The sequence below is a fragment of the Eumetopias jubatus genome, unplaced genomic scaffold (assembly GCF_037043125.1).
Source record: "Eumetopias jubatus isolate StellerSeaLion01/CBP00866 unplaced genomic scaffold, mEumJub1_p1.0 scaffold_11, whole genome shotgun sequence".
Taxonomy (NCBI): domain Eukaryota; kingdom Metazoa; phylum Chordata; class Mammalia; order Carnivora; family Otariidae; genus Eumetopias; species Eumetopias jubatus.
The window spans coordinates 42,166,678-42,191,386 of NW_028274817.1; the positions used below are offsets into that span (position 1 = coordinate 42,166,678).

The 24,709-nt window shown below is 37.8% G+C and overlaps 1 protein-coding gene across 1 annotated transcript in view; it reads right to left on the reverse strand.

Moving 5' to 3' along the window:
- The window catches only part of FAM199X (family with sequence similarity 199, X-linked), a 29,346-nt gene extending 6,833 nt beyond the window's left edge, over positions 1–22,513 (reverse strand). The window contains exons 1-5 of the mRNA XM_088028692.1: positions 22,050–22,513; positions 13,566–13,785; positions 4,315–4,464; positions 3,907–4,068; positions 718–984 (exon numbers count right to left, since the gene is read on the reverse strand). Of these exons, the coding sequence (XP_087884818.1) occupies positions 718–984; positions 3,907–4,068; positions 4,315–4,464; positions 13,566–13,785; positions 22,050–22,246 (996 nt within the window). The 5' untranslated portion in view covers positions 22,247–22,513. The remainder of the gene's footprint in view (positions 1–717; positions 985–3,906; positions 4,069–4,314; positions 4,465–13,565; positions 13,786–22,049) is intronic.
- Between the last annotated feature and the right edge of the window lie 2,196 nt (positions 22,514–24,709).

Below are 24,709 nucleotides of genomic sequence, written 5' to 3' on the forward strand. Positions count from 1 at the left end.
TCCCCAGGCAACCAACAAAGCTGGCTATGTTTCTGCTACTTTGGTAAGAGCCAGGGAAGGAATCACTGTCTATCTTCTAGTCACCCACTGGGTTCCCAAAGAGTTATAGAGATACCTTTTTCTTCCTTAAGTTGGCTCCAAACTGTCACCACCGCAAGGAACCGAACTTACCTAAGCATCACAAAACCATTCTAAATACACTTACACCTCCCTTTTTTGCCCAAAAGTATTACAAAGAATTCTTCAGCTGTGAATAGACAGAAATTAGAGGTGTTATTATAATTTAAAAGATCTAAGAACATTCAAGATTAAAACATTAAGAAAACATTTAATACACACACACACAAGACATGCAGAACATTCTTAGGAGCTAATAGACAGCAACATCAGCAACATAGTGAGATCCGCTCAGTAGTGAGTTGCAGTCGATACTGCAATCCTGAGACTCACTCACTATTTCCATCAATTTATCTTACTTAAAACAGACACAAATATCAGATAAAATTGAATGTGATACGGCTGTGGGTCAAAACAGTATTTCAAAGCACTCAGCCTAAAGGCCTCTACTCAACAGCAGAATATCCTGCTTGTTCACTTAAAGCCAAAACCCACAGGCATCTAGAGAGCAAGATGATTTGACCTCTTCAAGATATTTATATGAAGGAGTACTAATGTTAATATTGAAAGGTAAAGTTTTGTATTGATTAGACATTTTACTTTTGAATCCCGAATCCGCTCTGCTGCACTTGCAGACAAGTTGCTGTCACTGTGTGCTCGACTCATGTTGGCACTGGAGTTTGAAGCAGAGTTTCCAACACTGGACCCACTGCTGCTTGCAGAACTGACCATGCTGGCACTGCTGCTGCTGGCGCTGGCACTGGCCCCGCTCACTCCACTGGTGCTTGCGCAACTAAAGTTGCTTCTCTTCCAGGCCTCTCTTGCAGGCCGTTGGCGAGGGCTATGCTCCTTGATATAGTTTCTGACCTTGGAACACACAGACAAAAACTGGTCAGTGTCGTTCTTTGACATGCTCCCTCAAAACACTGGCAAAAAGAACACTGTACATAATGAAAGACATTATCAGAAGTGCTACAGATGTACTCATCATCAGGGGAATGCAAATCAAAACTACAATGAGGGGCGCCTGGGTGGCTCAGTCATTAAGCATTTGCCTTCGGCTCAGGTCATGATCCTGGAGGCTTGGGATGGAGCCCCGCATCCAATCCATTGGGCTCCCTGCTCAGCAGGGAGTCTGCTTCTTCCTCTGCTCCTCCCCCTGGCCCTGCTCATGTTCTCTCTCTCCCCTTTGCTCACTCTCTCCCTCAAATAAAAATCTTAAAAAAAAAACTACAATGAGATACCACCTCACACCTGTCAGAATGGCTAAAATCAACAACACAAGAAACACCAGATGTTGGTGAGGATACGGAGAAAGGGGAACCCTCCTGCACTGTTGTTGGGAATACAAACTGATGCAGCCACTCTGGAGAACAGTATGGAGGCTCTGCAAAAGGCTAAAAATAGAGCTACCCCATGATCCAGCAATTGTACCACTAGGTATTTACCCAAAGAATAAAAAAATACTAATTCGAAGAGATACATGCTCCCCCCCCATGTTTATACCAGCATTATCAACAACAGCCAAATTATGGAAAGAGCCCAAATGTCCATCAACTGATGAATGGATAAAGAAGATGGGGTATGTATATATATAATAGAATATTACTCAGCCATCAAAAAGAATGAAATCTTGCCATTTGCAATGACGTGGATAGAGCTAGAGAGTATTATGTTAAGCGAAATAAGTCAGCCAGAGAAGACAAATACCATATGATTTCATTCATACGTGGAATTTAAGAAACAAAACAAATGAGCATAGGGAATAAAAGAATGAGAGAGGAAAACCAAGAAACAGACTCTTAACTATAGAGAACACACTGATGGTTACCAGAGGGGAGGAGGGTGAGGGGATGAATTAAATAGGTGATGGGGATTAAGGAGGGCATTTGTGAGGAGCACCGGGTATTGTCCATAGGTGTTGAATCACTAAATTGTACACCTGAAACTAATATTATACTGTATGTTAACTAACTAGAATTTAAATAAAGACAAAAAAAAAGGTTGGATTGGATCCTGGGATAAAACAAGACATTAGTTGAAAAACTGGTGTAGCCTGAATACAATCTGTAGATTATTTAATAGTACTGTATCTATGTTAACTTCTTGCTTGATTAGTGTACCAAAAAAATAACTTTAATAGATGCTTAACAAATAGTGAGAATAAAATACAGTAATTATAAAGAAATAAAAATAACATTTATTGAATACAGATTTGTAAACGTGGATTATAATCTAGGTTGATTTCTTTGGCTCTTTCCTGAGTTGTAGGCTCCGTGAAGACAAGGATCATTTCAAAACTGTTTTGTATCCTAATATTTAATAGACAATATTGTTAAATAAATAAATCAAATAAAAAAGTGCTAGAGATGTACATAAGTAGACTATAAGGATGAAAGAAATCTCTAAATGTAGAAACAATACCAAAAAAATTGACAATGTTCAAAATTCTAGAATATATATTATGGAGCTATATATTAAAAACATATAGGGGCGCCTAGGTGACTCAGTCATTAAGCGTCTGCCTTCAGCTCAGGTCATGATCCATGGGTCCTGGGATTGAGTCCCACATCAAGCTCCCTGCTCCGCAGGAGGCCTGCTTCTCCCCTTCCCACTCCCCCTGCTGTGTTCCCTCTCTCACTGTCTCTCTCTCTGTGTCAAATAAATAAAATCTTAAAAAAAATTTAAAAAAAAACATATAAAATATAATCAGCAAATAGAAGGCTATGAGCCTCCAGAATTTAGGATTATAAGGAAATAACATTCAGAGGAGCCCGGGTGGCATAGTTGGTTAAGTGTCCAACTCTTGGTTTCAGCTCAGGTCGTGACCTCAGGGTTATGATATCAAGCCCTGAGCTGGGCTCTGCACTGAGCAGGCAGTCTGCTGGTTTCTCTTTCTCCTTCTCCCTCTGCCCCTCCCACAGCTTACTCTCTCTCTCTCTCTCTCAAATAGTCTTAAAAAAAAAAAGAAAATAACACTCAGAGAAATTAACAATAAAACAAATCAGATTAGGCATTTTTTAAAGGTCTTAATATGATGTAAGTAAGTTGCTGATTATATCTAAGATTAGGGTGTTTCCTAAATCTTAGCTAGGGGCCCATGGTACCTGTCTTCAAATGCAAGGCACAATTTCAATACTAATGAAAAATGAGCTGGAATGTAGAAAATTATAGTATGTCTGTTGAGAGAAATAGTGAAATAAAAAAATTTTTTAAAGTGATGATAAAGGCAAAAAAAAAAACTTAAAAAATGAAAAGAGAACATAAGTATTCATTCAACTATGTACCGAAAAAGAGCAGTAGAGACTATTTAGAAGATACCAGAAATGTGTATTTCAGAATAGCAGAAGGAAAATTACATTTTACCCTAGCCAGGCTCAATCACTCCATAAGACTACTCAAATCCCCCATTCAGATGTTCACTCAAGTATAGATAGTCCTCAATAATCAGTATTTTGATTCTGTCAATTACTCTTTTTTAAGGTGAGTTAGAATAAATAAATTGCATAACCACCCCTTAAGTGGTAAAATTAAGTTGCAAAGCCTACACAACTAAACAGGAGGTTCTAGATCCACATGATCCCAGAAAGGCCCTGCCAGGTGAGATGTACCTAAAACCTTACAACCATGTGCTCTCAAATACTGCCATCATTTTTTCTAATATTACATTTCACAGCAGTGATATGGACCTTAATTATTTGTGTATTTTAAAATATGATTATTCAAGTCTACATACTATAAACTAATGGTTTTCTTCATAGCTGTACAATCTGTATTTTCTTTACATACCTGCTTCAGTTTTTCATCTGTGAGACAGTTAAGTTCAATAATAAACTCACTGTCTGTAGGGGAAATTTGAGCAGAAGGATCAATTATTTTTATAATATCAAGTTGCTCCCGAAGACCCATCTCCGTACTGACTTTACGACTCAGATACTCAATATATTCCACCTATGTGATGAAAAATTATAATAAACAAGATCAGTGCCAAAACCTCTATTTTAGTGTGTCATTTATAATGTGTTTCAAATATCAAAAGCACTTAACATGATAGGTGTTCCCTGCAAAACAGTTAAAGCTCCCCCTCAGATTTTACTAAGCAATCCACATTTACCCAGTAGCTTTAAACAGGCAATACATTGAGTTTCACATAGTCCCTACATGTATGCTTTCAATTAAGAACGTCAAGATCCCTACCTGCTCATCGTTTGTCATTGCACTCCAAGGAAGTTCATCTAAATTCCGGTGCTTATTTTTCTTTTTAGGAAGCAGGCAAGGTGAACTGGGAATACTGGGTATGACATCAGAAAGTACATCACTCCCACTGGCAATGTCACTGCCTGGTAACTTTATAAAAATAAGAAGAGGGTGGGAAAAGCAAAATTTTTCAAAAATACATTTTAAATACAACATTTTTCATATTGACTAAAAATTACTTTTTAATGACAAATACAGAATGAGAAGACATTAATTCTGATTCACTATTTTAGACAAAGCAGCAACATCAACATATTCTTTGTATACAGTCACTCAATGAGATACTTTCCAAAAGCTGAAAATCATAATCAAGACTTGTTAATAAAATGCTAACTTAAGAGTCAATCATCATTAGCGTTTTTATTTCACAGTGTGAATGTAGGCTAGGGCTCACACAGCATGATGAATAAGGAACACTGGTCTCCATCTCAGGAGACAGGACTGATCTGCCATTACCTGGCTCTTTGCCTAACATTATGCTGGACATACTGTCAATATAAGACAAATAAGCCATGGTCCTTGTGCTCAAGTCAGTATTAACAAGGCAATTAAAATAATTTAAAATATGCTGTTAATATAGAGCAAAACACTTTAAAAATCAGAAGCATTATAAAAGAAAAATTAGAAAAATGCTGAGACAATGTGTAGACAAAGGAGAAAAGCAAGCAAGCCTAATACACAGAAAATCACTTTAAAGTGAGATGTACACCAAAAAATAATGTGCTATAATTTTATACTGCCTAATAAAAATAGAACGGATCTCATTTTTTAACAGCTATCTTGAGTCATACGTGATGCAAAGAACAGTACATATCTAATACATATAATTTGAGGACTCTGGACATAAGCATATGCCCATGAAACCATCACCACAATCAGGGTAATAAATATATCACCTCCAAAAGTCAGAATGGTTTTGATTTTAAATAAATGTGTTTAGGGACACCTGGCTGGCTCAGTTGGAAGAACATGCAACATTTGATCTTGGAGTCATGAGTTTGAGTCCCACATTAGGTATAGAGAGATACTTAAATCAACTTTTAAAAATAAACAAATAAATAAATTTAAGTCATTCACCAGAAAGATAATTTCTTCTACAAGGAGTACGTAATTTTCAAAGATAATGCTTTCATTTTTACAAGGTACAAAATACCACCTTTTTGTTGTTGTTGTCCTTTGCAATTGCATCTGAACTCTGGAAGATTACTAGGCTTTTGAGGTTACCAAAAGAGAAAAGCTACTTTTGCCACAAAGATTATTGCAATCACACACATCTGGCCTCCTACTATACCTGAGCATTCTAATAGGTACAGGGGATTCAAAGGATTTTAAGTCATGGTGCTTATACAAAAACTTTATACTCTACTGGGGAAGATAATAACACAAACATACAATTATACAAAATAGCAAATGACAAATGCTAGGTTTGAAATGACAGGTCATCAATAGAAATATCTAGCAGTGAGTTAAAGCTGCAGGATTAAAGCTTAGGAAAGCTACAAGGGGACAGGCAATGGGGAGTCAGCTGCACAGAAGAGATAAACGAAGATACAAAAATGGGGTTGATCACCATGCAAGGTGACCATGATGCTTAGGATGAAATTGTCTAAGTTAGCTACTCCTGTTAAAAACCACATTTTCATTTTAACAGTCACTGATGAGTCCAAGTACATAAATGACTACTAACAATCTGTATGACTTCCGTTAAAATCTCATTAACTAACACTGCTTGAATTGTTCATTCACCCTTAGCTTTGATGTTACCTAGTCAGTGTCATGAAAGAATAATTGCTGAATGCATAGATGAAGGCCATCTTTCAGTCTTTAATGTCAAAAAAAAATGTTTTGCTATTTTCCCTTTGAAAGACTTCAAATACAACACTACTACATTAAAGATCTCCCTGGGGTTCCTAAAACAAAATGAAACAGTCCTTATCAGATGAAAGGCCTCCCCTACTTCAAGCTCCTTTGATATATTAGGTAAAGGAACTATCAAAATATGTATACTCTCAAAATTTAAGAACAATTTCCATTTAAATCTTTAGTGAACATCCGCTAGGTAACAGACTATATGTTAAGCACTTAAATTTGTGCCTTTGGTTCTATTTATGTGTTTGCTGGGGGTGGGGGGTGGGATAAAGAAGGCAACTAGTGGTTCTTCAGCTATTTTTTTTTTTCAGGGAGAAGTAAAAAGATGCCAGAGTTTAAATCCCAGTTCTGCTGCTCACTAGCCATGTGATCTTGTGGAGGTTAGTTTGCTTCTTTGAGCCCCAGAGTAATGGTTAATGCCACCCATCTCAAAGGACTGTTGAGAAATTTACATGAGGTGATAGGCCTGGCACAAGGCAACACTCAATAAACAAATGTGTCTTCCTTTTTCCATCTCTTTCCATGGTTTTGTACCCTTATAAAAGGTAGCATAAGCCATCAGAGAATTCCACATGTTGCTAAAGTGGGTGAAGTTTCACAAGGTACTCTCAGAATCACAGAATGGGGAAAAGGAGAAGGCATTCAAGTAAGAACACCTTGGTAAAACCACAGATTTAAAAAAAAAATAGGATGAGGATAAGGAGACTAATATAATTAAAACAGAAAATCGGGGCATCTGGGTGGCTCAGTTGGTTAAGCGTCTTGCCTTCAGCTCAGGTCATGATCCCAGGGTCCTGGGATTGAGCCCTGCGTCCAGGCTCCCTGCTCAGCGGGGAATCTGCTTTTCCCTCTGCCCCTCACCCCGCTCTCATGCTCTCTCTCACTCTCTCTCTCTCAAATAAATAAAATCTTAAAAAAAAATAGAAAATCAGTGTTATGGAATTGAAAACTCAATGGATGAACAAGCTGTTATATGATATGCAGAAGTAGGCCAGTAACATTTTCTAAGTAGAAGTAACTTGATGAAACTAGTCTTGAGGGAAGATGAGTTAAAAAGCAGTACAGGGACAAAACAGAGTGAGGAAAGACTAGAATCAGACAGGAAGTTCTTATTTGATCTAGACTTGGACTAAGATAAAAATGCAAAGAAAAATGGGACTAAATAGGGAGAATTTCAAAAGAAAAACAATTCACAAGGCTGTTTTTAAGATTTTTTTTTTAAGTCATCTCTACACACAACATGGTGCTCAAACTCACAACTCTGGGATCAAGAGTCACATGTTCCTCTGACTGAGACAGCCAGATGTTTGATAACTGAATGGATGATAGATGACCATTTGTTGAAACCAGAAGAAAACTGGCCACATTTCACAGTCATACAACCCATCCAGGGTAATGCACTTAAAAGACCTCAATTTTTTATAGCAAGAGACCGGAGGCAATATTATAGATCTTCTAGTCCAACACCCTCATTTTACAAATAAGGAAAAATGATGTCTAGGGAGGGTCATATGGCTAGTGCCAGTATCCAAACTGGGACACAAGTCTGGTGCTTTCAACTATGCTGGGCTGTCTTGCCTTGCAGGTAGTTTGGAATGAGAGAAGAAGGCAATTTAGAATATGGTAAGTTTGTAGTGATAATGAAAGCAGCAAGTGCAAATGTCCTTCAAAATGACAATAGTCATTTTTCACTACACTGTAAGACATGTCACAAAGCGGAGTCTATTTTTTTCCCGTGGAAACACTGTAATTGGAAGCTACATTACTGATCAAGGACTTGGCATCAGATAATAGGTACATTAAATAATAAGGTCATCCAAGTGGAAATGTCAAGTAGTCAATTGGAGATATAGGATTAGAGTTGCAGATGTACATCAGAATTAACTGTATGAGCTCCTGTATATTTATTAGACGAGCAATTTTCCATTTTATATCTCAAGCTAAAAATGCTTAATAATTCTTATTCCATATTTTTCATGGAAAAAAATATTTAGTATATTTATATTATAATCAGTAACTGTGACAAGTAGGGAGAATTAAATCAAACCTCTGCCATATTTTCTGCAGTATGCAGCAAAATTTCATGAGTAAGCTCATTTCTGTAACAAATGATGTGTAATTTCAAACTGCACCTTTAGGTTTCAAGTGTGACAGCTGAATTACTCACTCTTTAAATTTTCTATGGTTCCCTGCTCAACAGTAATTTCTCAAGCTCTAACACTAATCAAATATAGCTTTAATAATAAAAGGACTGCAAGCAAAGAAGACTATCAGAAAAGCAAAATGCTTTGATGCTAGTTCACTGTAAGGTTAAAACCTTGCCTTATCAAGTAGTATTTCTCTTCCCAGAGAATCTATGAACCCTTTATATTTACTTTAGTAGTAACTGAAACATGTTAAAAAGATTTAAACAAATGTAGTTTTTAATCACAACAGAGGTAACAGGAATTTTTAAGTTATAGTTAACGATTTTAACCTATATTAATCCCAACACATAATTTTTAATTATCTTCTTGGATAATTTACTGCTCATCATTGCAAGGTCCCACAAAGACAAGAGAGCATTTTAAACCTTTCAGAATATATAAATAGCAAACATCCATGGTAACAGAATACCCACACTCCACTTTCAGAAGTGGGGAAACACATTACTAAGGCAGGCCTCATTTTTGTTCCAATGTCCTAGTCAGTCATGTACATTTTTAGTGAGTAGTTAGGGATAGTTTTCCACTCTACTCATGAAATGAGTGAAGTCAGCAATTAAAATTAAAAAATGCCTGCCACTTTGCGACATTATGGATAAAAACTCTAAATCAAATAATCAGAAAAAATAATTCTCAGAATTATCAGAACTCCATCCGATTATACTTTATTAAGAATCCTTATAGTAGTCTGATTTTAAACACAAAGCGTACACTTAAGAAATGAAGCACAGGGGGCGCCTGGGTGGCTCAGCCGTTAAGCGTCTGCCTTCGGCTCAGATCATGATTCCAGGGTCCTGGGATCAAGGCCCGCATTGGGCTCCCTGCTCCACGGGAGGCCTGTTCTCCCTCTCCCACTCCCCCTGCTTGTGCTCTCTCTCACTATGTCTCTATCTGTCAAATAAATAAAATCTTTAAAAAAAAAATGAAGCACAGAATAAAAAGGTACCCACACAAAGATGTTTACTGCTGTGTTACCAATAGTAGAAAAAATTTTGAAACAAATGTAAAAGGAATGGTCTCACAAGTTCTGGCACCAGGAATATTATAGTCCCAGGAATAGTACCAGGAATATTATATAGTCATTAAAAGAGTCATTATGAAGATCATGAAAAAGTTTATACCTTAAATGGGAAAGTGTATTACAGTATGTTATCAAGAAGAGAAGGGAATACTTATTAACCCATTCTATGAGGCCAAAGCAATACAAAGATATCACAAGAAAACTACAGACCAATATCCCTTATGAATGCAGATGCAAAAATTCTCAGCAAAATGAAATCCAGCAGCTTATTAAAACAAATATATACCATGACCAATTCAGATTTATTCCAGGAATGCAAGGGTGGATCAACATACAAAAATCAATGTAGTACATCATACTAATAGAATGAAGGGAAAAAACTGCATGATCATCTCAATAAAGGCAGAAAAAGTATTTTCACAAAATCTAAATAGTTCTTTCAGATAAAAACACCGAACAAACAAGGAATAGAAGGGAAATTCCTTAATATGATAAAGGGCATTTATGAAAAACCTACAGCTACCATTATGCTCAATGGTGAAAGACTGAAAGCTTCTCTCTTAAGATCAGAAAAGACAAGGATGCCCATTTTTGCAACTTCTATTCAACACTGGACTGGCGATCTAGCTAGGGCAATTAAGCAAGGAAAAAAAGAGCTACCCAGACTAGAAAGGAAGAAGAAAACCTATCTCTATTCACGGATGACAAGATTTTAAACATAGAAACTCTAAAGAATCCACACAGAAAAAATAATCATTTAAGCTAACAATTGAGTTCAGCAAAGTGGTAGGATACAAAATCAATATATAAAAATCTAGTTTTATTTCTATACCCTAGCAACGAACAATGCAAAAATGAAATTAAGAAAACAATTACATTTTCACCAGCATCAAAGGAATAAAATATGTAGGAATAAATTGAACCAAGGAAGTACAAGGCTTGGACACTAAAAATAACAGATTCAATGCAATCCCTACCAAAATTCTAACTGCCCTTTTTGCAGAAATGGAAACCTGATCCTAAAACTCATGTGGAATTGCAGAAGGGATCCCCAATAGCCATAACAATCTTAATAAAGAACAAAAGAGAACCTCATGCTTCCTGATTTCAAACTTTACTACAAAGCTAGAGCAATTAAAACAGTGTGGTACTGGCATTAAGGATAGCCATATATATTAATGGGATAGAATTGACAGTCCAGAACTAAACCTACATATCTATGACCAATTCATTTCCACAAGGGTACCAAGACCATTCAATAAGCAAAGAATATAGTTTTTTCAACAAACGGTGTTGGTACAACTGAATATTTACATGCAAAATAATGAATCTGTACCCCTTATACATTTGTTATTTGTATCCCATATACAAAAAGGAACTCAAAATGGATTAAAAAAAAAGACTAGATGTAAAAACTTAAACTGTAAAACTCTAAGAAGGAAACAGGTGAAAATCTGCATGACCTTGGATTAAGCAATGGTTTTTTAAAATATGACATAATAAGCACAGTATTCAAAGAAAAAAATAAATTGAACTTTACTAAAATTAAAACCTTTTGTGTGTCAAAGGACAGTATCAAATAAAAAGACAACCCACAGGAAGGGAAAGATCTTTTGTAAATCATGTATAAGGGTCTAGTAGCCACAACATATAAAGAACTCTTACAACGCAATAAAAGACAATACAATTTAAAAATGGGCAAAGGATTTGAACAGACCTTTTTTCCAAAAAATACCAATCAATGAAAAGCAAGCATATGAAAAGATGCTCAACATCATTAGTCATCAGGGAAATGCAAATTAAAACCAAAATGAAATACCCCTTTACACACAGTAGGATGGTTATAATCAAAAAGACAGACAATACCAAGGTTTGGCAAGGATATGGAGAAATTAGAAGTTTCATATATTGCTGGTGGAAATGTAAAATGGTACAGCCACTTTGGAAAACATTTTGGTAGTTCCTCAAAAAGTTAAACATAAAGTTATCACATGACCCAGCAATTACACTCCTAAGTGTGTGTCCAAGAGAATTACAAATATACATCCATAGTATGTCAACTATACTTCAATAATAAAAAAGATACATCCATATAAAAACTTTTATCTGAATGTTCAAGGCAGTATATTCGTAACAGCCCCAAACTGGAAACCACCCATCAGCAGATGAATGGATAAACAAAATGTGATGTGTCCATATCTATTCAGGAATGAAAAGGAATTGGTGTGGACTGAATGTGTGCACCCTCCCTTCACCACCAGCACCAAATCCTTATCTTGAAGCCCTAATCCTCAATTAGGAGGATCTGGGGGTAGGGCTTTGGGTGATAATTACATTTACATGAGAGTAGAGCCCCCATGATGGGATTGGTAATCATAATTATAAGGGGATGAAGAGACCACAGCTCTCTCTCCCTTCTCCATGTGAAGATAAAGCAAAAGGCAGCCATAAGCAAACCACAAAGAGGATCCTCACCAGAACCCGCCCACAATGGCATTCTGACCTTGGACTTTCAGCCTCCAGAACTGTGAGAAATAAATGTTTGTTGTTTAAGCCACCCAGTCTATGGTATTTGTTATAGCAGTTTGAGCTAAGACAGAAATGAAGTACTGTCACACACTATAACATGGATGAACCTTGAAAACATGCCAAGTAAAAGCAGCAAGACACAAAGGCCACATATTATATGAGTACATTTATATGAAATGTCCAGGAAGGCACATCCATAGAGAAAGTAGATTGGTGGAGGCCAGGTGATGGGGGCAGGGGGGAATTGGGAGTATCTGCTAACAGATATGTATTTCTTTTTAAAGTGATGGAAATGTCCCTGAGTTAGATAGTTGTGATGGCTGTACAACACTGTGAATGTATTAAAAATCACTGAATTATACACTTTAAAATTATTAACATGGCAATTTTATCTCAATTTTTTAAAAGCTGAAAATACTTTATAATTTTTATGCAAATCATATTTACAACTGTACATAAAACCAAAACATCTGAAATAATATAAAAAGAGGGGTTTTAGATTATTTTTTCCTCTTTAAAAACTCTTAAGTGTCACATTTTTATAACAAAAAAAACTGAAACTAATCTAAATATCCATTATTAGGGAATAGATTAAATAAATAATGATACAGCTATAGAAAAGAATGAGATATTAGTTGAAAAAAAGCAAAGGGCCAAACCGTGGCTGAAGTATGATCCCATTTGTGTGTTTTTAACACTGTGCAAACATACTTGTATCTGCATAAGCTCTTACAATGGTAACCACAGCAGAGTGGGATTTGGAGAATTATTTTTAAGTTCATGCTGGTCTGTTTTCATATTTTAATAAGAAAATGTTTGAAATAAAATAATATTTGATTCCTCTTTTGGAATATAAATTCAAAGATTTGATGGCTTTCAAACATAGCGGGCATTCAAGTATCTGTTGAATGTAACATTTGGTTTATGCAAGGAAAGCTTCCTCAAATGTCACTGTCTTTTACAATCAGAAAATGGATGTTGCAATAACATGATTTACATTTTCTGATAGACTGCACTCATTATATGGCAGAATTCCCAAACAGTTTGCCACAAAGCCATTTTACATGGTATATATGCCACACACACACACACACACACACACACACACACACACACTGTAGGGCAAAAAAACTCTACATATTAAGAGATTACAAAATGAGAAATTGTTGTATTTCTGACAACAGAACCAAAAATTATGTTTTTATGATAACAGTGGTTTGTGATCTTAGATATATAAAACATAACCCTGATGCAAGGATATTGTGTCTGTAAGGATACAAAGGCTATTTACTATAATGTAGAAAGAATACATTTGCTTGGATTCATGCATAGAAAGTACTGATAATATATAATAATGAGAACATTATACAAGTATTAAATTACATGAAAATCCACAAAAAGATATCTGTAGCATCAGAAGCCTAAATGGTATGTCAGCAAAAATAAAGGATACATATTCCATCTAATTCTTAATGTTGTCAGAGATGAAAATATCAAAATAGAAATTCATTATTCTATTTATGGAGTAATGATGGTAATATAAGAGAAAAAAAAAAAAACAAACCTACCTGCCATTCAAACTCACTATCTGACCAATCCCAGTATGTGCTAATAGAAGAAGAGACATCACTGCAGACACTCCCCTCAGGGAATAAATCAAAAGAAGTGAAGTCTTGGTCATCTAACAGTGAATAGCAATCATCTTGATCTCCAACAGAAACTGATGAAAATAGCTCCTCACTGCATTCTGAGCTGGCAACACTTGTTCCACAAGAAGTTAAGTTCCACCTTAAAAACAAAACACAAAAGAAATCACAACAGGAACTCCAGAAGCCACACAATTTTAAGATATTCATAGGAGACAAATTCAAGACACTTATGAAGAATGTAAATATATTTTCAGGTATGACAATGATATTGTGATTATTTTCAAAAGAGCCCTTATCTTTTAAACATGTATACTAAAACATTTATGAATGAAATATATTTGGGATTTTTCACAAAATAGTAAGGGTTTGAGGAATGAGTAGTGCTATAAAACACATTGCCATATGTGAATAATTGTTGAAGCTGGCTGATGGATATATGACGCTCATTACACTATTCTTTACTCTTGTATTTGTCTGAAATTTTTTATAATAAAATATTTTAAAAGAAAATTGTATCTAGGGCTGCCTGGGTGGCTCAGTCAGTTAAGCATCTGCCTTCGGTTCAGGTCATGATCCCAGGGTTTATGTATTTTGATAAATAATTATAAATAGAAAGGTTCATCTCAGTATTATTTGTAATACCAAAAAAATGGAAACAGCCTAAGTATTATTGAAGGAATAAGGTCAAATAGATCACGAGACTTTTTAATTTATAATTTATAATTAATTTAATTTAATTAATAAAAGACTAAAAAACAAAAACAAAACACATAATCTTTCAAGATAGATTACTTGAAAGGAAAGTACTAAGTCAAAGAATATGAACACTTCTCAAGGTCATATCATACTTAGTCAAATGCCTTTCTGAAAGGCTGTACCAATTTACACTCCCCAAAGCAGTATATAAAAATTGCTCATTTCACCACAACCTTAACAGCACTGGAATTTTTTTTAAGATTTTATTTATTTATTTGACAGAGAGAGAGAGAGACAGCTAGAGAGGGAACACAAGCAGGGGGAGTGTGAGAGGGAGAAGCAGGCTTCCCGCTGAGCAGGCAGCCCGATGAGGGGCTCCATCCCAGGACCCTGGGACCATGACCTGAGCCAAAGGCAGACCCTTAACGACTGAGCCACCCAGGTGCCCCTGGAATTTTCATTTTTAAAGTTTGACCTATCTGATAGGGGGAAAAAAAAAACATTTTTTTTAAAGATTTTATTTATTTGTCAGAGAGAGAGAGAGAGAGAAAGAGCACAAGCAGGGGGAGTGGCAGGCAGAGGGAGAAGCAGGCTCCCCACTGAGCAAGGAGCCCGATGCAGAACTTGATCCCAGGACCCTGGATCATAACCTGAGCTGAAGGCAGACGCTTAATTGAGCCACCCGGTGTCCCGAAAAAAAATTTTTTATATCAATTTTTATTTCTTCAAATACTGCCAAGATCAAATTTTAAAATATTAATTAGCTATTTTGCTCTAGTGTTTTTCTATGTTAATGTTTTCTTTACTGATTCTATGAGTTCTTGATGCATTAAAAATATTAACATTTTGCCTGTGGTATTTGTTGCAGGGTAACTTTTTTCTTGAAATCTACAAATCTATTTTCTTTTGTAAATTTCCACTAGCTTCATACTGTTAACAAGATAATCTTCATTGCTTAAGCAGTAGCCTAGGGAATTAATCCTTAAGATAATGATTTCGTATATCCGATACTAATAAGATACTGAAATAATGACTTCCTGAAGAAAAGCCTGTTACTTACCTATTATTAGGTTGTTTCTCATCATTCATTAAACCCATTTTTTTCTTGAACCATGTTTTTCATTTTTTAACTCCCCCCTTATTTTGTATTATTAATCTTAATTTCAAAGTTCTTGATTTACAAAATTTGGGCAATCTGACAATTTTATGGCACTTTTTCCTTTGAGCTAAATGTAAAATATTTTAAAGGATCAAAACACACACAGACACACTCTCTCTAAACTATTATGGTTCAGTAACCATCAATACAGATGTCAACAAGCTTTTATAAATAGGTAAAAATCTAAAATTCATCTAACATCTTAGAATACCTTGTAATATTTTTTTTTTTTTAAGATTTTTTTTTATTTATTTATTTGAGAGAGAGAATGAGAGATAGAGAGCACGGGAGGGAAGAGGGTCAGAGGGAGAAGCAGACTCCCTGCTTGGCAGGAGGCCCGATGTGGGACTCGATCCCGGGACTCCAGGATCATAACCCGAGCCGAAGGCAGTTGCTTAACCAACTGAGCCACCCAGGCGCCCAGAATGCCTTGTAATATTACCTAGTTTCATCACATGCTTACTAGACAGGCAGTATCCTCATTTTTTAAAAAATCAACAAACCTAGTAGAATTAACCAAATTGTTCAGGATGTACAATAAGACAATATAAAAGCTAAAAAATGGCAATCACTCTCCTAGACCTAGTAAACCATTATCTATGCCGTATTCTGGGCAAATTGTTTTTTTCTTTTGTGTCTTCAAATTGCATGTGAGCTTTTTCAATCTTTATTCATTCATCCACTCAACAAACAGTATCTTCTACAGGCCAAGTACTGTGTTATCTGGTAGGAAAAGTTGTTAGGTAATTTTTTTTAATGAGAACTTTTTTCTGAGCTTGCAAAAATTCAGTAGAAATGTATTTCCCTCCATGACTAGTAATGACTTTCCTTTTCAAAAAACTATGCTAGATTTAATAACCTAATGGTTAGATCACTGACAAGACAGGAATTTGCTTGGTTTTGTACTCTTAATGTAGGGCAAAATCAGTATGTTTCTCAGTTTTCTAGGTCCATGACTTTATAACAGATTTAATAGGATTCTGGGTATTCTTAGAAGCTTTTGCTCTTTTTTTTTTAATTAACAGTGGTAAAAAATACTGGGTTCATACTTGAAACCAATCATTTACAAAATAGAAAAATAATATTTTTACTACTAGAGATTTAAAAAAATTCTATTATCTTCTAATTTCCAAATATTATTATTACTTTAAGGCAATCTGAACAAAAACAAAGTAGGTAGTACTTTTATTCATTGCTGGTGAGAGTGTTAAATTAGCATAATCTTCCTGAAAAGCAATTTGCTACTGTATATATATCAAGAGCTTCAAAAAAGTTCATTCCTTTGGACTCAGTAATCGCCCTTTCAGGAATCTATCACTTCCCCAAATAGAAATTGGGAAAAAATGTATGTCCAAAATATATCATTTGTAATAGCCATCAAAGGGAAAAGAAATGCCCCCCAAAATGGGGAATAATTAAATAATATATCTAAATAATGGTGTTTTTTAATCATTAAAAATTATATTTTCAGGGGGCACCTGGGTGGCTCAGTCGGTTGAGCGCCTGACTCTTGATTTCGGCTCAGGCCATGATCTCAGGGTTGTGAGATGGAGGATGCCCCCCACCCTGTGGGGCTCTGTGCACTGACTCCTTGTGGAGTCAGCTTGAGATTCTCTCTCTCCCCTGCCTCTCCCCTCAACTCGCGCATTCTCTCACATTCTCTCTCAAATAAATAAAATCTTTTTAAAAAATTATATTTTCAGGGGCGCCTGGTTGGCTCAGTCAGTTAAGCGACTGCCTTTGGCTCAGGTCATGATCCCAGCGTCCTGGGATCAAGCCCCACTTGAGTCTCCCTGCTCGTCAGGGAGCCTGCTTCTCCCCCCACCCCCCCGCCCTGCCCCAGCTCATGCTCTCTCTCACTTGCTATCTCTCTCTCAAATAAATAAAATCTTAAAAAATAAAAAAACTAAAAATTATATTTTCAGACTATTTTTTGGAAAAGAAAAACACTCACAATGTAAGTGTAAAAACCTGGTCACCAATTATATATCCTGATTTTTAAAAATTACATATGAACATAAAAAGAACATTGAAAGTAACAACATCAAAATGCTGACAGCTGTCATCTTTACTGAAAGGGAGCATGAGTGATCTTTACAGTTACAGTTTTGTATATGCCAATTTCTAAAGTAAGCTTTTGTAATAAAAATTTAAGTGTGATTCTTTTAGACTGTTCTGTTGGTTTCAAATGTGTAATGAACGACCACTGTGTACATGTGCTCAGCACTGAACTACTCAAATCTACAAAGCCCTGACATCTTATTCCAGTAGGAGAAAGCTACCTAACACTAAGATCCTAGCTATAACCATAAAATTATTCACAAAGGAGACTTTCTACCTTAAAAGAAAAATGTTGAAAAGAATCCTAATGAAATGGAGTCTAATGCAATAACTAGGCTTGCTGCCCAAATTTTAATTAAAAAAAAGTAAAGCCAAGAACATTTATCTGCAAAGCTTATCTGCCAAAACCCGCATATAGCCACCCCTTCACCTCTGCTACAATTTTGGAGCACAGTAGGCCATCAAGATCCCAAGTTAGAGAAGATGACACAACCCCCCCACTCTACTCAAATTCCCAACTCTCCTCCTAGCGATCTCAACTGTCTTGGTATCATTATCCATCCCTCTTACCCTCTCTATAGTCTTGGAAGTAAAAAACATTCCATGTCATTTCTAAGAATAAATATTCCATTCATGTTCTGAGTTCATCCCAGCCATCTCCTATCATCCCACACTCTCTCATATTTTCAATTTCTCCCTTTCCTGTGGGCTACTTCTAAGGAGCTAAAAATATCTGTTCTTGGAAAAGAAAAACTAAACAAGGCAAACAAACAACAACAACGAAACCTTCACCTTTTTTTTTTTCAATTACCACATCTCTTCTCCTTCCTTTCCCTGCTAAATTTATTGAAAAGTTTCTTCTTCTCTCAACTCTTGTAACCCACAGTTCTACTCCTAACACGTTATTGTTCTACTGTTCTTTCCATTCTGAATGCTCCCAAATCCACATTAGGCTGGAAAGCTCTCCCAAGCCTGATCCCCATTCTTAATTTGTCTGAACAAGCCCCCAAACCAAATTCTTCCTGCCTCTATAATCTGTTATTTCATGGACCATGGTTCTCCCACCTGTAACTCACAGCTCTGCTGCAACTGTTAATTCTATATTGAGATAGGAAAACTGTGGGTAGTACAAAAGGTATATAGTAGTCTCGGGGTTCTTCTACTTAACAATGATTGAAATAGGGTTCTAAAATCACATAACCGAGTAACTGCTTTATACAATAGTTCATTTCCTATCCTGCCAATAGGGTGAACAAAAGTGAGACACTGTCCTCTCACATACTTTTCACAATTGTTCAATGTCAAAGTACTGATGTACTACTAAAAGATGAAGAGAATAACACATCCAGTAGTTCGTATTAATCTCCTTCATCTCACAATTTAATTACAGAACTTACCAATATCATTATAATTAATTCAATTTGGTAAATGACTTCCCTTTTTGATAATGGTGGAGGCTGCCATGGACAAATGCTAAAAGAAAACCCACAATTACATCAGAAACATCCTGTGCCAAAACCAAAGAAAAATGTCTTAAACACCACATATATTCCATATTAACATTTAAATTAAAAAATAATTGGGGCACCTGGGTGGCTCAGTCGGTTAAGTGTCCAACTCTTAGTTTTGGCTCAGGTCATGATCTCAGGTTGAGATTAAGCCCCGCATCCGGTTCAGCACAGAGTCTGCTTGAGATTCTCTCTCTTCTTTCTCATTCTGCCCCTGCCCCCTCTCGCACATGTGCACTCTTTCTCATATAAATACATCTTTAAAAATATAATTAAGTTTCTTAGTTTATTGAAATTTGTTTTATTCTACCAAACTTCCAGACAAACCCAACTCTGTCATAAAATCCTAAAAGATACTCTTAGGAATGTGTGAATTCTTAGGAAAGTGGTTGTGTTCATGTAATTTTCCAATGAACCTAGGGTAGTGATATGCCAACCTCAGTCACAGGTGATTCTAATATGAACACTATAAACATTCAAACTTAGGGATCATAAATTAATAGTGCCCTGAATCCCCTGGTTAAGGAAGATTACAAATACAGCCCAGAGTCCAGTAAATGAGCAGGCACAAAACTGCCATCATCATAAGGCTCTTATCAATGGCATTAAATAATCTCAATAGTTTTCTTATCAGGTAACAAGGAAGATGCAAAATAAAGGTAAACCAAGTATCTACCAACTGACAAGCATTTTATTTCCAGTAAAATGTGTTTTATAATGACTAAACCCAAAGCAGAACATCAATACTCAACTATGGAGATCTGTCTTTGAATTGCTGCTTGAACTGGTGATGTGAAGAAAAGATGTGACACGTGCAAATCCAAAATAAAAGAATTATGTAAACTAAACTTTGCCTACATACATGACTTAGCTGTTTGCTTCTCCCTGAAAAGGACTGACTGGAAGTATATGGTCCTCTCAAATGCCATCTTGAGGAAGGGCAGGAAGGAAGAACATTCCAGAATGAGAAAAGATTTAAAAAGCAAGGTAGCCTAGGGCAGAAACATCATCTGATGTAAATATCGCTGCTTCTATTTGCCCTAATCTCTGTTGAAAAGGGTACAAATCAAAATACATTAGACATCCTAGTGCCATTCCAAGCCTTTGGAAAAGTACGGTAAGAGATGGAGGTTTTTAAAAAGCAGGCAAAATGTTTGACTTGGGAAAACTGGGGCTGAACAGGAACCTCCTCTATCTTAACTGCCCCATTCTGGAAAACAACCTTGGCCTTACCTCGGTCCCTAAGAAAAGGAATAGAAAAACACAAGAGAAAAATGGAAACGAGAAAAAGGAATAGAACAAGCTGTAAGAAATGTATTCTCCTTGCTTCACTCTTCATCACCCTACCAATTTTGGCAATGCTTACCCTTAGCCTTTTTCCCCACTCCCTTGCCCTCATCATCAGAGCAGGTTAATTCCGAAATCATTTCACTTTCCTGTTTATAGGACTTGCTCCAATGCTGCAAAACTTACATACCAAATATGTGCAAAAGTATTCTTTCATATTGTTTTCCAATGCAAACAATCCTAAGCACACTTGATTTCATAAATACATTACACTCATGTTAAAATCACATCATGGGTTAAGTAAGCTTCTGTGAGTCAGTCTAAGAAACTATAACAACCATTTATAACATTTGAGCCATTAGTTCTGTTCCAAGTTTCATCACTGACTCCAAAGAAGTAATCTTGGCTTTGCCTAACTCAGTTTTATGACCTTGAACTTAGTCTTTCCTCTCTGGGCCTCAGTTTCCTCATTTTTGCAGTGAAGATTTGGAAAAGTAACAAATTTACTACCACTTCCTTTTCAAATGTGTTATGCTGATCTTCTATTTAACTATAACACCTTGTTTCCAGACTCTTAACTTTCTTTTAGGGAAGAATGATGTTTTATACACTCCTTGTACCTGGCAGAAGCTCAGTAAATCTGTAGACTGATTTAAGAGGTGGGGGAGGGCATGCAAAAGACATTAAAGTGTGGAAGGACTTATTCATGCTCATATTGTGGACCAGAAATCAGAACTAAACTCCTTAATTCAATGCCAAGATTTTCCATAGTTGAATCCATCTCCTCGCTTGTTCTCCACACACCCTCCCAGGCCTTGGTATGTATCTCTCAAATATGCACCTCTATTATAGGTTGGGGCTATGTGTACAACATCTTCACATCCCCCATAATACTCAAATGCTTGCATGAGAGAATTCTCCAGAACACTCTAGCTTCCAATAAAATCGGTTAGGAGGTGCACCCTCTGAGTAAATTTGTATAAGCAAGCCCATCCTAAGCTTAGCTCCATCCCTCCACTGGGGGAGCAAACCAAGGGATAAGCTACATGAAAGAACCTTCCAGATCTAAGCTTATACATTTTGGCAGGGCCTAAAGCGGTAAAGCAAAGAGTTCATAAGGAGGGGGGCGGGAAGGACCGTCTGGTTTCCTAGAGCTTCACCAAGAAAAAATTGGGGTGGGAGTGGAAATGGGGCTGTGAGGCAGATTAAAAATCGGGAAATGGAAGATTCTAGCTTTAAAAAGTGCCATCTTTCAAAAGAACCAGAGATTGGTTTTGAGTCATCCGAAATCTACTCTAGAACGTATGGAAAATGGAAGGGGTTAAACTTTTCAGGTGAACGGAAACAGGGATGCATCTTAAAATTGAGGATGCGAATTTGAGATTCTCCGGGCACAGATGAGGCAGGAGGGGAAAGGCAGGCATCGCTCTGGTCAGAAGATGAATGGGGAAAAGGGAGCAAGTAAAATGCCGACCGAAAGGAAAATCGGAGGGAAGGGGTAAAAATAGGGAGGGGGACAGGGAAGGAACAGTGAAGGAGCAGGGAAGGAGCACTGGTCGGAGGAAGGTGGGGGAGGGGACGAATGGAAGCGCAGACCCGAGGCGGAGTGCCAGGTTCGGGAGCGACCCAGCGTTCTCCCGTTTGAGGCAGGGGTGTGGACAGTTCGCCCCTGCCCTAAGGGGCGGTTCATACCTGTTGGTGTGGAAGCGGTGGAGTGGATCCGTGCGATGACAAGAGGAAAGCTGGCAGCCGAAATCGCTGATGTCCAGGCAGCCTGGCTCCTCGCTCGGGCAGGTGCCCACCCCGCGAGGAGGTCCCAGAAGCGGGAAGGGCTCCTCGGGGGTTAGAAACTTCTCGTACGAAGTGGTGGCCGACGTCTCGTCGGACATGGCTGGAGACGGCCTGGCTTTGGGCTCCCTCTCTGGCCCCGGGCTGCTCCCGCGCCTGCCCCTTCCCCCACTCTAACCTGTCCGCGGCCGCCGCCACCGCCGAGGCCGGGTGTGCCCACCGCAGCTCACTAGCAGGCTGAACGCCGTGGCCAGATGCCGCCGGGCCAATGCCGGCCGCGCTAAGGGGCTGCTAGAGGGCACAGCAGCGGACTGGCCACCCGGTCAGCGCCTCAGTGGCCTCGGCAACCGTCTCCGTCGCCGCCGCTGCCCGGCCCAGCCCAGTCAGCGCAGCGCAGCGCAGCGCAGCGCACCGCAGCGCGGGCGCCGCCGCCGCCGCCGCCGCCGCCGCCGCCGCCGCCGCCGCCCGGCCCGCCCACCGCGCTTGTCACTCGCTACTGCTGCAATCCGCCGGCGCCCTCCGGGAGGAGAAAGGCGTTTGAGAAGCCGCTCCCGTGCCCCCTGCTGGAGCGGAGGAGGAATTGAACCTCCGCCCGCCCGCCCTCCACGCGTCGAATCTGGGCTTCCTGGCGCTGGAACGGCCCTGCGCTTCAGGCCAACCACCTCTGTTTTTTCACCCACGGCTGATTAATAAGCAGCAAGCGGCAGCCCTGAGAGAAGGGACTTGGCCAAGGTCACACTGCGAGTGCGTGAGAAAGAATCCAGATGCCCTGGTTCCCAGCGTACTCGACCACCCTGTCCCAATTCAATGAGTATTTAGTTATATTGAACTCCGCCAGTGTGTGCGCCCAGCACTGTGCAATGAACTGTAGGGGAAATGAGCCAAGTAAGAAAAAAAAATAGTCCCTGCCTCACCCTTGATCTTCTAACCCTGAGAACTCTACATAACAGCCACCAGGCTACTTAGAGCTGCTAGACACGCAGTGCTCTTTTGTGCTCTGTGCTCTTGCTCGCATTATGCATTCTGCTTGGAATGCCCTGCGGGTTCTCCCCTGCTAATCCTTAAAGCCCCAGCTCAAAAGTTACCTCCTCTGTGAAGCCTTCCCTGACTCCCAATGAGTCTTACATATTCCTGTCAGTGCTCCAGTAGAAAGTACATTATGGCGTTTAACTTGTGCAACTTAAGTCAACTTACTAGGTGTCACATACCATTCTATCCTCCTGTCTCATTCTCTTTTCTCCGCTTTCCAGACAAGTGGTTGCAGATATTGGACATGTAAAATATTTTTTTAATATTTGGAGGAAAACACAAGATTTCCAATTTCTTATTTCGCCAAATGAAGACAATTTTTTAAACTGCTACTACTTTATAAAAGGAAGCACATTTTCATATAAAATAATGAGGGAATAATCTCTTAATAAAAACATTAAATATATTTAGCTCTATGGAAAAAATCATTACATTGAACTTTGAGGGAAACATAAAACTTAGGTGCAAAAAAGAGGAAAGGTGAAAGAACCCAGGAGGAAGGGAAGGAGAAAGGAGGCTGGGAGAAATGGGGAGTTGTCACACACCAGCCCTAAACAGTCTTAATCTCTGTGCCATGTCCTACCAATGCAACTTATAATGAAAACAACTCAACCACTTCTTTAAAATGTATATATGGTCTTGCTTCAGTTATTTGGTTACCTGACTGTTGAGTGTGCCTCTCTTCTTTCATTTAATTTAAAAATCATGGATGTGAGGGTGATGATGGTTTGACTTGTGGTCCCCAATGCACCATTCCCAGTGAGCCTGAATGGGCAATGGCTTAGTCCCCACTAACAAGACTCAAGGGCTGCATAATAATGTAGGTACTCAGAGTCTGCGAGTTTTTTACAAGTATGTTTTACTTTTACATTTAATTTTAAGCATATCCTGGAGTATCTGGATGACAATGGTAACTAATTAGGACATGTATTTGACAAGTTGGCAACAATACTACTTTTAACTGTCATGAGCTAGTAAGAAAATAAATTAGGTGTACCTCCTACTTCATGGCATACTATACAGATGAAGATTGGTAGTCTGGAAAAGGAAAGTGATGGGAAAGCAGGGTCCTCACAAGACTCACATACAAGCATGTTGAAAGCCAAGAACACATGCTGGCCAGTCAGTAGTTTGTTCAGGTTTCTAAGAGCAGTTTTGTCTCAGTAAACATCATGTACCACATTAAATTAACATTTTTTATTTGTGCACAATTTGTAAATTTACTTTGATGTTAAATTTGTATAAGAACGTTATGAACAGCAGTTTCTATTTCATTGTTTGTTTACATTTAAGAAATACTATAAAAAGAATTTACATAAATGCTTGAGTCTAAGAGAACGTTTTTCCTTTAAAAGAGGTCCCTCCAATATATTTCTCAATTGAGAAACGCTAAAAGAAAATTAGATAATGAGAGCAGTAAACAGGGTATGTGCACTGTGTGTGTAACATTTACTTAAATATAAGGTAATAATGTACTAATACATCTTTACCAAGCTCTTCGCCACTAGGAGTTGATGACTGCTGTGCATCCTTCC